General features: G+C 34.2%; 1 protein-coding gene across 2 annotated transcripts; it reads left to right on the forward strand.

Annotated features, from left to right (window-relative positions):
- The first annotated feature begins 270 nt into the window (after positions 1 to 270).
- LOC134853874 (tumor necrosis factor alpha-induced protein 8-like protein 1) lies at positions 271 to 13,556 on the forward strand. 2 transcript variants are annotated; one of them, XM_063869831.1, is made up of 3 exons: positions 271 to 1,607; positions 8,202 to 8,504; positions 12,379 to 13,556. In XM_063869831.1, exons 1-3 carry the CDS (start codon positions 1,571 to 1,573, stop codon positions 12,696 to 12,698), a joined length of 660 nt encoding a protein of 219 aa, XP_063725901.1. In that variant the 5' UTR covers positions 271 to 1,570; the 3' UTR covers positions 12,699 to 13,556. The 2 variants fall into 2 exon arrangements, with proteins under 2 accessions (XP_063725901.1, XP_063725908.1); XM_063869838.1 differs by lacking the exon at positions 271 to 1,607 and adding an exon at positions 2,093 to 2,169.
- Positions 13,557 to 13,977: the final 421 nt, after the last annotated feature.

A 13,977-nucleotide genomic window follows, 5' to 3' on the forward strand; every position in this document is an offset into this window, starting at 1 on the left:
ACTTGAAAAAAGTCTTCGAAATTATTCCATCTTTTAATTTATACAAAATACTACTTAGCATATGTCCAAATATCCGCATCAAAATTCACACCTTGATGCGAGTAGTCTTGTATTTTATTTTGATGCAAGTTCTTGCACCGAGCTTTTGATTTAAATGAGAATTCCACAAATTGTGCAATTTTAAATTTCAGAATTGGTTTTTTTTGGGATAGTTTTTTTTAATTTGGGATTTCTCAAGGGACTAACAAGTTATGTGGTACTTTGTTATATTTGACATTCAATTTTAATACCGCTTTATGAGAATTCGTGATTGCTATTCTCTCTATTAGACGCGGGTAGATAATTGAGCTTTTTGACAGTTAGCTTTAAAATGTCCGTCTTTCAAAATAGGCAACTTCCTGTTAACTATGTAGACTAACTTGACTTCAATGCCTGCCTGCTCAATGGACCTCAAGCTCTGATGGGCGTATAAACTACTGATAATGTACGAGTTTAAAACTACCTTCCACTAATTTCTCTTTCGTTTTTCCTCGTCGCTTAAACTTTTCGCTGGTTGAATGAAAGGTTTTAATGGTATTCATTTCGTCACGTGGTATTCACTGGTAATTTTTAGCTGAAAAGTTGATTGTTCACAGTTATAATCGCTTTTCTAGTCTTTTCTTATCTTTCTCCTAAAAGCTCTCGTTTTCCCCAGAAGTTATCTTTATTAGCGCTTTCCGATTTTTAAAAACACTTGATTATTATCGATTTGCGTACTCCATTTTTTTTGAAACCAGAGTTTCTGAACATGTAAAAAACCAGTGCAAACATGTATCGGATTGTTTGAATTAAAAATAATTTGAACTTCGAAGCATTGAGCAAATTGTTTGATCAAACAACCAATGGTGTCAAATAACAGTTACGAAAGTATTTTCATAATTCTAATTTTATCTATTACTCAGTGTTCTTCAAACGTGTCTGCGAACCAAAATTAGTTGCTAAAAAGATCTAGAAGGTTCGGTGGCAGATTAAGTTTCCGCTTTATGATTACGCCGAAAATCCGTGTCCTTGAAACGCTTACTTTGCAAATCGTTTTAACACAATTTTCGTTATTTTACCTCAAAATCAGACCCTTGAACAATAATCAACTTAGAAATGCTTTCCTATTTTCCTGAAATGTTTACTTGGTTTATTTAGATTTTAAATATTCAAATGGCGTCGCTGTTTTGGATTTCCACTAAACTTACCTTCAAGTGTTTCTCTTATGATTTCTAGTTTGGGATCTGTCACACGTCTGTTAAAGTTCGTCAAAATTTGGCTCCTAAATTGAGCATTCAACCAAACGGTTGTACTGAATTATAAAAAAAAATTATCACGCACAATTTCAAATTTTGATAACGTTTATTTTCAACTTCATTCAGAAAAAAAACAATCACTTTTCTTCGGTGAAATCGATTAGAAGCGCTTAAGTGAATTCTTTTTTTTATTATCTGAATGTTGGAACCCTCTATAACCTTATCAGTTAAGATAATCTTCGATTTTGGGAGGAGATTTGAAAGTTTGTTCTTGTCGTTACGTCACAGATTTTTCAATGGAACGAGAAACAGATCAAGAGTTCAGCACTACCGGTAAACAAACTGTTTTTTTTTCAGTGTTTTGGATAAGGTCATGTCACTTAGTATACAAATAGTTTGGCAGACTCGAAATTTTTGTCGCATTCTGAGAAAGCGACAATTATAATTAAGACAGAAATAATTAAGACACGTTTTGCAAACAGAAGCGGGTACGCTAAGCTACCCTTAATAGATTTAGAAAAATTGAGTATGTCAAACGAACCGTATGCTAATTGGCCTGGTCCCGTTTAGTGTCGTATGCCAAATATTGATTGTAGGTAGGATCTTGTAAGCAGCTTATAGTTTGTTCTTAATTGACTTGTTATTCGACAAAAAAATCAGCTTCTTCAGCAAAAATAACTTAACCGATTTCTATTTTGTCAATTGAAAAGTTCCATTATTATTAAATTTCGGTTTTTTAAAAGCCAAAACTGTTGCTTTTCATGGTTTTAGTTGATTCAGTTTTTCAACAGCACTTATTGGATCATTTAAAATGAAGACGCTATATTTATAAACTACCAGAAAATTTACCTATTTTATATTACCCAGAAGTTATAGTTTGCGATGTCAGATAAAAGTAAGCAACAAAATAAGAAATCCACATTCAAAAGACCCAATGATCAAAAACAACTTTTTGGAAAATGTGAGCTTTTTTCGTTATTAAAAAGTTGCAATTTTACAGAGATGTCATGTTGGCCTGTTTACGGGGGTTAAACCGCACGTCTGAACCAATGTTTTCAAGTAGTTTTTAACTATCGAGAAATATAGTTTCGGCTAACGTAACAAAAATAGGTTCGGGTAGTTTTTTTCAGGCCAATTTAGGTGATTGAAATTAGAGGTTTGACCGAAGATAGCCAGCTCTGAGACATTTCTGTTCGTAGATTGAAACGAGCTTGATTTAGCATTACTGGAATATTGATCAACCAAACGGGATTTAACTTTCAGTTTAAGATATAGTTCACTATCAATTCAATAAGGGTTTTATCTTCGATGGCTCAGCGTATTGTCTGGGGAAGTAATTTAAAAGTTTTGGATTTTTTTTTACGATTCTTATGATTCTTATGATTCAATCATACGCTTCTCCGAGTTGCGAGTATAATCTACAGAGAAGCTTCACTACTGAGCGCGGGTAACACGGGTCGTCTGGGAGCTAAAAGTAGAGGTTTCGAATCTTGATAGAAGCTAGTTTGATTTTATTCCAGTTATCTTCCTCGATTTTATTCTGAAATCCAATTTCGGAAAGTCTATTTAAAATGATGATTTTGATGTTTAAACTGCAGCACCAGCGGATTTAGGTGAGGGGGCGGTGGGGGGGACGCCTTTCTCCTCATGGATTTGATCCCTTGCCGACCCAAAGGTTCCCCCTTTGTACTATTTTGAGATATCCATTTTTGGTTGATTGACCCTAAAGTTTTTCTAAAGGAGCCTTTGGCGCAAAAAATACTAAGTTTGAGTACGGAGCGCGCGCCAAAAAAAACGCGATTTTCCAAAAAGTGCTTAATAACGCGTTTTTTGGCCTGTTGTTTCAAAAATTTGCCTGCGGCGCAGAAAATTTTGTCAAAATGGGGGCTTCAAAGTGTTTTAGGAGAACTACAGAAAGTCTATTTGGTCGACCTAAAAAACCTCTGAACTGCAGTAAAACGTATAAACTTGAAAAAATGAACAGATCTCTACAACAATTTCTGCATGCAATTTTTTAATTTGAACAACTTTATCTAACAAATATATATAGTAAGATAAACAAAATGGTGAAAAATTGTAAGCAAAGTCGCAAATTTTTCCTCAATTTATTTTGTATGAATTTTTTTGATGTTGCCGAAAGTCAGCACAACTCTATGGATCTTTCAGTGCTGTTACAACGCTGAAGTTTTTTAAAATAACTGTAGAGGTTTAAAAATTACCAATTTTGATAATTCGGGATGATTAACACGCGAGAAAACTGATTTTTAGTAGCTTAAAGTGTATGCGCCGAAAGAATTCGACATACACTTTTTTCTGAGGCACTCATTAACAGACGCAAAAAATAAAATTGTGCAATTGACCAATAAATGACAGACTCAAACTGACACGAATTGTCTTGTTTCGTTTTTAAAAATTTCACTTCAATTAAATTTGACCTTTATGATTTCTTGCTGTTAGTTCGACCACTATATTGCTTAGGGAAGTTTTTTAGCCCAGTTTAGGTACTGCCAAAAAACTTTGTCGATATTCGAATGCAATATCATATTGAAGTTCTTGTAGCCCTGAGATAAAAAAAAAGTGGATCTACGTATCAATTGCTCCCCTTTTAAGAAAGGGGGGGGGCAATTGTTAAGTGGATTAAAGTAACGCATTTTCGACCAATCAGCTTGCCGCAAAGTTAGAATTCTCAATACAAAGCTCTAGCGCCAATAATTCACATCGAATAGTTTTTGGGAAAAGAAAATATCGAAAACCTATAATTTTTGGTCAATACCAAAGATCAAGTGTGAAAATGCAAGTTACGAAATTAATACGATCAATTACCTAGCATCAATTCAACTTGGAACGATTTTTTTGTGCGGGATAATGCGTCGCGCATGAATTATTTGCGTTGCGCTCTCAGCATTATGAATAAATTCTTCAAAGCGCGCATAATTTAGTCTAGAACCTGGCCAATTTGGCAATTTTCAAATCCCCTGAACTTTACAAAAAAAATCAGAGGTAAATTATCTTTTTAAATTTGAATTCAGGAAGTCGATATCTTCAATGGGGTATAAAAAATTTTTGTTGAAAACTATCATTTCAATCGGCCAAAATTGACTGAATAAAAAAACCACACCAAGCATAAATATTCCATTTTTTTTTTCAAAAGTCGGAACAATACGTTTTTCAGGAATGTTTTTTTTTGTAATGAGTGTAGCAGGAGAACACGATTAGTCAGTTTTTTTTTTAAATCCATTTGGCATTCTTACACTCTCATATTTGTCACAGTAAGTATTCAACATGAGATCATAAAGGTGGAAGACAGTTAGTCATTATTAGATCTTTGCACTGTTAGGATAGTATCAGTTTTATGGTAAACAAAAAACAACAAGACTGTTCGTAAAACATTAAAAAATTCAATGAAATAAAACAAAATGAAAAAAAAATTTTTTTCTAAAATTTAAAATTTTTTATGAAAATCATCCCCCCACACGCCATATAAAGTACAAAAGGATAGATTTCGCTCCTTGTAACAAACCAATTATGGCAAACAAGCTTCTTTTAACCAATTTGGAACGATTTCTAAGACGGATTAACTCTCCGCTTACGCGTTAATAGCGTGAAATATATCGCGCGTTAATTGTCCCAAATTGACCAAAATGGCAATCTTTAATTCCCCATAACTTTACGAAAAATGATCACAAGTGAAATATATTTTGAAATTTGAGCTCAGGACAACAATACTTTTCGAATGATAAAAAAAATTCCGTCAAATATGGCTAGTTAAAAAGTCGAAATTTGTCTGAAGATCTACCCCGAGCACAAATATTCCGTTACTTTCGTATCGAAAGTCGGAACAATAAAACTGTTTTCAAAATTTTAAATAAATTTTGAAGAAATGAAATCATAATCACTAATAGTAAGCTTAAAAAATATGTTTTAGGACTAAACTTCTAAAGAATTATTTAATCAATCCTATTCTAAGCCAAGCACAGAAAAAAATCCAAAAACGGCAATTTCAAGAAATTGATCAGCTCTTATATTAATCATTTTTTTTTCGTGGACAAATTTGAAATGTTTCTCTTTTTTTGACAATTAGAAACCTCAATTAGAAAACTTTTGGGGTCAGGTTGGTCGAGTTCAAGATTTTTGGTTTATTTTGTCCTTTGATTAATCGATTAGACCATTAGTACAAAAGCGTTCATTTTTTTATAGTAATAGCTAAAAATAGCAGCAAAAATACAATAAGCATTTCAAAAGATCAAATATAATTTATACACTTTATATCTGATATAATTTTTCTTTTATCTATTTTTAAGAATGATATGATAGTAATGAGGAATCAGAATAGTGAATATTCTTCTAATGAAGTTGCTCACCTTACCTCTCTGCTTTTTCTTTTATCTTTAACCTCAAGCCTTTTTTGTAGCTGTGTGAAATTCTTAGAACGAACAACAACGTATATCATTTTTTACGATTACTGAAGTACTGATATACTGAAAGACTTATACTGATACAATACAATAGTTGAGTAATCTCCATTTGTACAAAATGAAGCAGCCTGAAAAAAATGGTATGATACTTAACGCTTCTGAAACTAATATGTCCAAATTTGGCCAATTAGGCTATATTTTTAGCGTTGCAGGCAATTTTTGCAAAAAAAACTACGCGACCTTTTTTTTTAGCATTTATGGAAAATCTTGCTTTTTTTGCTTTACAATTAGGCTTCTAAACTGTAACAATTAAAACAATCAAAGATTTATTGGACAAAAACTACTTGCTAAATCTATTTGAGAATTTTTTTGATTTGTTCAAGTATCTATTCAATGAATTGAAACCAAGAAAAAAAATAAAGGTTTTTTCTCATGTTTGTACAGAACAATTTGGACCACGTAACAGGAGCAAAGAGAAAGGCACTATTAAAATTATAAAACTTTTGACAACTGCTATGCAACGATCGCTTTCTGCTCTGTCTGTTAGGGTTGTACAAGCTTTTAATTATTTAAAACAGAAGGATGTGATGCCTGCAAACATCCATGAAACTTCACAATTCAGATTTTTAAAATTTTGAAAGCAGTTTTTCATTACCTACTAAAAAAACTTGATTAGTCAACTGTTTTTTAGTTGAGTGAACTGTTTTTTTTTAGTTTTCCTTAAAAAATTTAGATAAAAAGATAGTTTTTTTTTCGTTTTAGGACATCCCCCATTATGAGCAATTCCCTCCAGTCAAATTTTTAACCTTTTGCTTTATGCATATAGAGCTGGTAAAATAATTCAAGTTCAAATATTGGAATCCAAAGCACTTTTAGCCACTTCTTAGCAGTGATCGGCTAAGAAATAGAACCGGATCTTTTTTCAGGTCTACTATCAGCGGCTAAAATTTTTAGGGCTTCTAAGAAACGGTGGTAAGTTTTTTCTGTTTTATTTGGCAGGAACGCATATATGCAAGCAGGGGCTATTCCTGAAAGACTAACGTGTATGGAGTAAAGTTGACAAAACATTTTCGGGTGACTTTAAAAGTTACATCAGCCAATCAAAAGTTGGATGTTTCAAGCACACGTAGCATTTCAGGGTCGCCGAATAAAATAATTCTCTCGTGTTCATTTTGCATACTGTCGAATCTTATAAAATTTTTGAAAAGTTCGGGTATTTTGAAACTTCTGGTTGCTGGGGACACTGGTAAGATTTCTTCTCGTTGCTTGCGCGCTCGTTGTGCGGTGCGAACTAAATTTTCTTGGGATGATAGGGCTAGTTGAGTGGCAATGTTGTCTGTAATGGTCTGAAAGGCGGTTGCGACTGCGACGGTTGGGGTGTTACTATCGCTTAGATCATTGATGTTTTTCAAAACTAGTCGAGCATCAGGTTTGCCCGTGGAAATATCGTGATTATGCTGACCCCTCGTTTCAATAAAGTTTTCTCCATCCGTAATTACTGTTGCGCGGATTTAATGGGTTTAGTACTTTGAGCAGTTCCAATTTGTTGTTGTCTTGTTTTTGCGTTTCAGGTAATACTCGTGGCCTGATACCACTAGCATTTGTTTGTCTTTCGAAGATAAAGTAAAATGGAATGTCGCTTCAAACATTAAACCTGATCTGATAGAAATGTATAACAGTGGTTAAAAAAATAGGCAATACGATTTTTTATAAGACTCACAAACGTCTTTTGCTGTCTTCAATTAGCACCATCTAGGTTATCTCTGTTTTAAACGCGTGAGTGAGGGATTATTTCTCTTACTAATCGAAATGAAATTATTTTTGAGATGCGAGGCATCAAGTGAATGAAGACTAGCTTTTCAGGCCTCAATTAGTAAACTTATTTGGACTACTCCTGTACTTATAAAAAGGACTTAACTTGAAACAACTTATCGTCAATAAAAGGGGGTTAAATTGTTGTGGGGTTATCATGTTACGGAGTTATAATATAGGGGGTGTAAACAGAGGGGGTTAAATATCGTAGGGTTAAAGAGTTGGCACCATAGAGCCAAAGAGGGAGATTCTGTGTAATTGCTAACGAAGAATTGCAGGGGGGAGAGGCTCACTCTCAGCACGCTACTGCTAGATCGGCTCTTAATGAGAAACTTAGACGAGTACCGAATGAGCCAAATCTACTTAGAAATCCCCCCCCCCCCCGCTATTGTATCCAGTAAAAAATCTTCACCCTTGTAAATGAAAACAGTAAATTAGCACTAGAGCGTTGTATGTAAATTCGAATTTTACTGCATTCTGATTGGCCGAAAATTCGCTGCAAGTAATCTACTTAACAATCTCACCCCCCCCCCCCCCACTTTTTTGAAATGGGGGAAATTGTTAAGTAGACCCGAGTCATGTTCTTGCAATAGGTGTGATGACGGTTTTCGTTTCCAGTCGATCGTTTTTTTTCCTTGTTTTTCCTGAAACTAGGCTGTCAATTTTTCTGCTCCTTGAATTGTAATTTTTTTCTGTTTAGACAAAAATCACAACTCCAAGTCGCTAGTTGTAAGTGCCCAGAAAAAGGTGCTAAGTCAACTTTCGGCTAATAAATCTGTTCAGAAACAGTTTTTAGACGAAGAACAGAACAGACTGTTGCAGCTATTCCACGACTTGTCCTACGAGTATCTTTGCATTCAGCAGAACGTCAGTTCGATCGAAAACAAAAAAGAGAGGGAGAAAGAAGAGGCGAATGTTAAGCAGACTGTCCATAAGGTGCACAAAGATCTCATAAAACTCACCGTCAAAATTTCAGTCTTAGCTGGTCAAAAACAATTAACAGGTAAGTCATTATGGGAGGGGGGTTCAGCGAGGGGAGAAGCGGAAACTTCAGCGGCGGATATAGGATTTTCCCGAGGAGGCGGATCTTTTTTTTTCAGGTCGACCAAATTAACTATCTACTAACTCTCTCAAAACACTAAAAAGACCCTGTTTTTGCCAAATTTTGTGCGCCGCAGGCAAAATTTTGAAAAAACATGCCAAAAAGGCGTTTTTAGGCAATTTTTAGAATACTTTTATCCAAAAATCGCGTTTTTTCGGCGCGCGCTCCCCCTCAAAATTAGTATATATTAAGACCATTTATCCACGGGTGAAAGGACCAACACAAGAGCGGCGAACTGCTGCTGTGCCCCTGTTTAAGAACTACATGCAATTTTAGTGGCTTTAGAAAAATTTAAGGGTTTGTCAGCCAAAAATGGATATCTCAAAATAGTACAGAGGGGCCGCCCCCCTCCCATAAATCCACCCCTGGGACGCTTTCAGTTTCTAGATAATCGATATCTAGTCTCATGAGGTTTAGACCCTTAAATAAATGTTAAAACAAAATCAATTGGAAGGTGATTATTCGCACAGACTAAAAAAATAGATAATTCTTAGATCAGCTAGGAGAAAACGTTTTTTCTTCCAACCGAAATGCAATCTCCGCATCACGTGTTCATCAATTCTATGATGTGACCAGCTTTGTAAGTTTAAAAACGACATCTTAGTGGAATTCAACTTCTTATAAAAATTTGTAAGAAATCTTATAAGACATAATATTAATTTGTTTTCTAGGAATTTCGTAGGAATTTAAGCGGAACTGAATTCTACTGTTAGAACCATTAAAAAAAATTGCAAAGCTTAACTGGTATTTGCGTGCTATTGAGTTTTCTAGTAGTCTTTAAAAGATGCACAGCAAAACTTCACGTCTGCAGATATGTGTTCCCTCAGGACGAAAGAATATTAGGGACATTTCACGTGTGCATCATAATCTAAAATTTCAATTATTTTTTTCTGAATTTCTGAACAAGTTTTCAGGGGCGGATCGTTTAGGGGCGGATCTAGATTTTTCTCGAGGGGTGCGGATTTTGGACAGTTTTTTTTCAGTTTGATTAAATTAATTGTCCGCCGAGCTCTCCCAAAGCACTAAAATGACTCTGTTAAGGCTTGAAAGTTACATTTTGAAAATTAAAACAAGCCAAAAAAGGCTTTTTAGGCACTTTTTGGAAAAATTAGACCAAAAATTTACATTTTTCTGCTTGCGCTCCCCCCTCAAAATTGGTATATATTAAAAATACTTATGAAAACTTTAGGGCTCCTCAGCCAAAAATGGATGGCTCAAAAAAGTACAAATGGGATGAGACTCTTTGGGTCGAAAGTGGTTCGAAACCCTGAAGATAGGGCGCGTCCGCCCGTCCCCCTTAATCCGCCCGTGCAACGCTTACAGTTAGCAGATAATCGACCTGTCAGCTCATGAGGTTTAGACCCTTAAATAAGTTTGAAAATGTAAGATCAATTAGAAACTGATTATTCATAGAAGACTGAAAAAGGTAGATGTTTCTTAGAGCAGCCACTATGAAATATTTTTCTTCCTCACAAATTACAATCGCCCCATCATATGTTCATCAATTTTATGGTGTAACCAGCTCTGCAGGTTTAAAAACGAGGCCTTAGTGGAATTTAACTTCTTATAAAAACTTTAAACGAAATGTTATATGCCATAACTTTTATTTGATTTCTTTTTCATAGGAATGTTTAGCGGAACTGAATTCTACTGTGAGAACCATTAAAAAAAATTAAAAATTAAAAACGTCTGCTGATATATGATTTCCTCAAGACGAGAGAAAGATATGGACATCCTACGAGTGCATCGTAATTTAAAATTTCAATTATTTTGTTAATTTTGAATGTCTGAACAAATTTTCAAAATGAGTAAAGCTACTACTTTGAAAAAGTTTTTTTAATTTTGTAATTAGCCCGGCAAGACCAAAACGTAACCATACAATTTCCACAGATGACAAAATTTGTCACACAATTTTCTAATTCTCCATACTTAAAGAACCGTAACGATTGTCGGAGCTACTTAACAATATCCACCCTTTCAAGAAAAGAGGGGAGACTGTGAATTAGATCAAAATAGTCGATTTTTTGACCAATCAGAATGCAGCAAAACTATAATTCTCTTTAGAAAGCTCAGTGCTAATTTATTGTTTTTAATTATAGGGGTGGAGATTCTTAACTAGGTACCATAGGTTGGGGGCGGGGGTTGTTAAGTAGATCCGGTTTTTATTTGACAATTTTTCGCCCATGCATGATATTGGAATGACTATCATTTCTCCCATAAATAAGAAAAAGCTGAGTTTCGCTTCGTATTTTTGTGTTTCGTCCATGTGTGACAACATTCTCGTAGATAAGGTGCATTTGGAGATTTGGCATGTTTTTTAATGTTTTATATTTTACACGGAGTTATAAATATTAATTTTGCAAATCATTACGATGCCAAACTGTGCATTTTGTGATTTGTAAGCGGGTTCTGGAACAGGCCAAAAACAAAATTGTTGCGGATTGAGGGGTCATCAACATCTCCATTTTTCTTTGTTTTTTTTTTGCTGTTTTGAATTCCAAGGAGAAATAGCTGATTCCGCAGTTGTAAGCAAAATCCACATAGGCTTCCGGAATATGCTTACTTTTGCGGAATTAACTACCTATATTGGCGCGTTGCGGAATCCGCAACACAACTAATGTGCCGACAAAATTTACTTTACAGCAAAATTTGTAAGTGGATTCTTTTTACATTTTGGAACAGGTTTAAAGACTTGTCTCTGGAATCAGAAATATTTTTGACCCGAAACTGTGCGCCTATGATGGCTAGAAAACTTTTACCTTGTAAATAGTCAAATTGAAAATCGTTTTCTGTCTTCTTAAATTTTATAGTTTTTAAATTCATTGTTGTTTTTGGTTCTTTTGCGCGAAAAAATGAGCCTCGCTTACCTTGTAGACAAAAATGTTAAGATTTTAATTGCAAATTTTTTTCCGGAAACGGTTTGAGCATATATTCAACGAGCATATATTCAATTCTGCGAGTAAAAATCGTAAAAATTGTTTTTCAATTTTTGATTTTTTTTTGATTCTATGTCCATTTAAAATAAAGATTATCATATAATTTTTATTTATGGGAAATGCAAGAATGAAATTTTTCCATGAACTCTATGCATGGAATTGTATGATTAGGATTATATTCTATGGAAGAGTATGATAAACCTTTTTCGTGAATGGCGTTCGATCCGGATGACCAGAATTTTTTTTACCGCTAATTTAACTTATATTAACAATAAATTGATTAGCAATAAATTCAATCACAGGAAGAAAAAAGCGAAAAGTGGCAAATTCTTTTAAAAAACTATATTCCGCTGTAACCGTTGACGATTATGCAATTCCACCAAGTAATATGCTAAAAATTGGGTAATATAATTACTGATACGAGTTTTCGTCACAATCAGGCAACGGGAACAAATGATTCAGGTAAAAAGCACAAATGGGGGACGTTAGCAGAAAAATAACCTATTTCGGTTTGCTACCGGCCAAAATTTTGTATTTTTATTAACTTTTAACTTAGCTGCGTACAATTGTACAGATACTGTTATCGTGAGTTGTGAAGGCAGAATTGTTTTCGTTAATGATGGAATTTATGAGACCAAACTTTAGTTCAAACTGTTTTTGTAAATTGATTCAAACCCCCCTCCCCCTTCAAAATTAAATCGTCAATTGAGTCAATTCGCCACATAGCGATAGGTTGAAACTGTGCCAGAAAAAGTTTGCAGCCAAAATTAAAGGAAAAAAAAACAAGTAGGAAACATTCCGGCCGCCCTAAACTGCTATTTGTTATGGTTTTGCCATAGGCGAAGAGCTGGACGCTCTGATGCAACTTCGTGAAGTATTCCACAAATTCGTGATGACTTTTGTGACGTATAACCAGATGCCAGATTGTTACAACAGAACCATCATCTTGGACCAACTTGCCGGTATGAAGGACACTTTGAACAACATCATTAGTCGTCCTCTATCGGAAAAATCGGGCTTGCGGCTGGATAATGTGTTCAATTTTTTCATGGACCCCAAGTACCTGGATGCCATTTTCAACAGGGCCACCCAACACAAGATAATCATGGAGCAGATATGTGAAATATTGCAGAATCTTCTAACCAACAAACTTATTTGAAAAGAAGTTCTCTTATTATTATTTAAGTTATAATTTATTAAGCAAGGATTTGATGAATGCACACTTTCAATCGTATTTTATTTAAAAATTATATATTAAATATAGTTTACACTATATAAATTTAGAGCACAATGCTTGAAATGATGATGATTAGATATTAAGGCAAAGCTTTGATCAAATCCTTTTACAACCAAAATACTTTTGCGATAAAATATATGCAAAGGTCATTTTAAACTGTTGACCCGAAAGCAAAGCAATATTCTTTAACTTTTCGAATGAGAAGCAGCCGACAACGAAACTAATTTTACCGATTGGAAATAATTCATTGATTTCTAAATCCGAAAGTTTCAACAAAAAAGCAAGACATTTTTAAACTTGCTTAGCTTCCGCGACCAAGTTAGTGCTTCCACATTTTTTCCAGAATTTGAATTTGATTTTTTTCGTAAGTATGTGAGTTGAGTTATAAATTATCTTGTTAACTACCCCCCCTTCCTCGAGATACCTGCGATAAAGACTTTTCAAACCTATAAAAGACTAATTCAACGGTCAAACGTTTCTGAGTTTGGTGCATTGTAACACTTTTACCATATATTCTAATAAGGAGGGTACAATTCCCCTCCCTCCCCCTCCTTTCCAATAAGGGGGGGGGGGTAGTTAACAATATCGGCTATATTATACGAGGAGCTCATTTTGATGCACATACACTCACTTAAATTTAGTGTTCTTCATAATGCATGTTTGCTATAGCTTGTTTTTTTTTCATTTATCACCTATGTACTGCTACACCTATGTAAATATTTTATCAAAACAGACTGATAGAAATAAATCTAGACGATTCATCTTTTGAGCATTTAGCAATACGAGCAGTACCAATATACATATGCAAAAACATTTAACGTTGAGTCGTATTGTTACGTTTTTTATATAATCCTATAATTTCCAAACTTTGAATCAATTGAAATTTCGATAAAAGAAAAAATATTAAAATTTTGAAAAGAAATTTATTTAATTGAATATTTTCAGCCTTTGTAACTTTTTCCCTTTTTTCGTCCTAGCTCGTTTGGGCTGGCCTGCAAAACGTTTTGTCAAGATACTTTTTCTGGTCATATTAAAATAAATCAAAACAATCAAATCGGTACAGTAAAATAAAAAGTAGTTTTTCAACTATGCCAATTTTTGCTTGATAAAAAACAGGACTGATTGGACTACCAAAAAAAATGAAAAACTGCAGGCGCCAAATTTGAACGCGTTTCCTGCTGGGAATTTCGAAAATACATTT

Source organism: Symsagittifera roscoffensis, chromosome 1, assembly GCF_963678635.1.
Source record: "Symsagittifera roscoffensis chromosome 1, txSymRosc1.1, whole genome shotgun sequence".
In the NCBI taxonomy this organism is placed as follows: Eukaryota; Metazoa; Xenacoelomorpha; order Acoela; family Convolutidae; genus Symsagittifera; species Symsagittifera roscoffensis.

Bases quoted from the DNA above. Each gene is read 5' to 3' on its own strand.
- LOC134853874 (XM_063869831.1), top strand. From the start codon at position 1,571: ATGGAACGAGAAACAGATCAAGAGTTCAGCACTACCG. The intron at 1,608-8,201 runs GTAAACAAACTG...TTTTCTGTTTAG, and splicing joins TCAAGAGTTCAGCACTACCG to ACAAAAATCACAACTCCAAG. The intron at 8,505-12,378 runs GTAAGTCATTAT...GTTTTGCCATAG, and splicing joins TGGTCAAAAACAATTAACAG to GCGAAGAGCTGGACGCTCTG.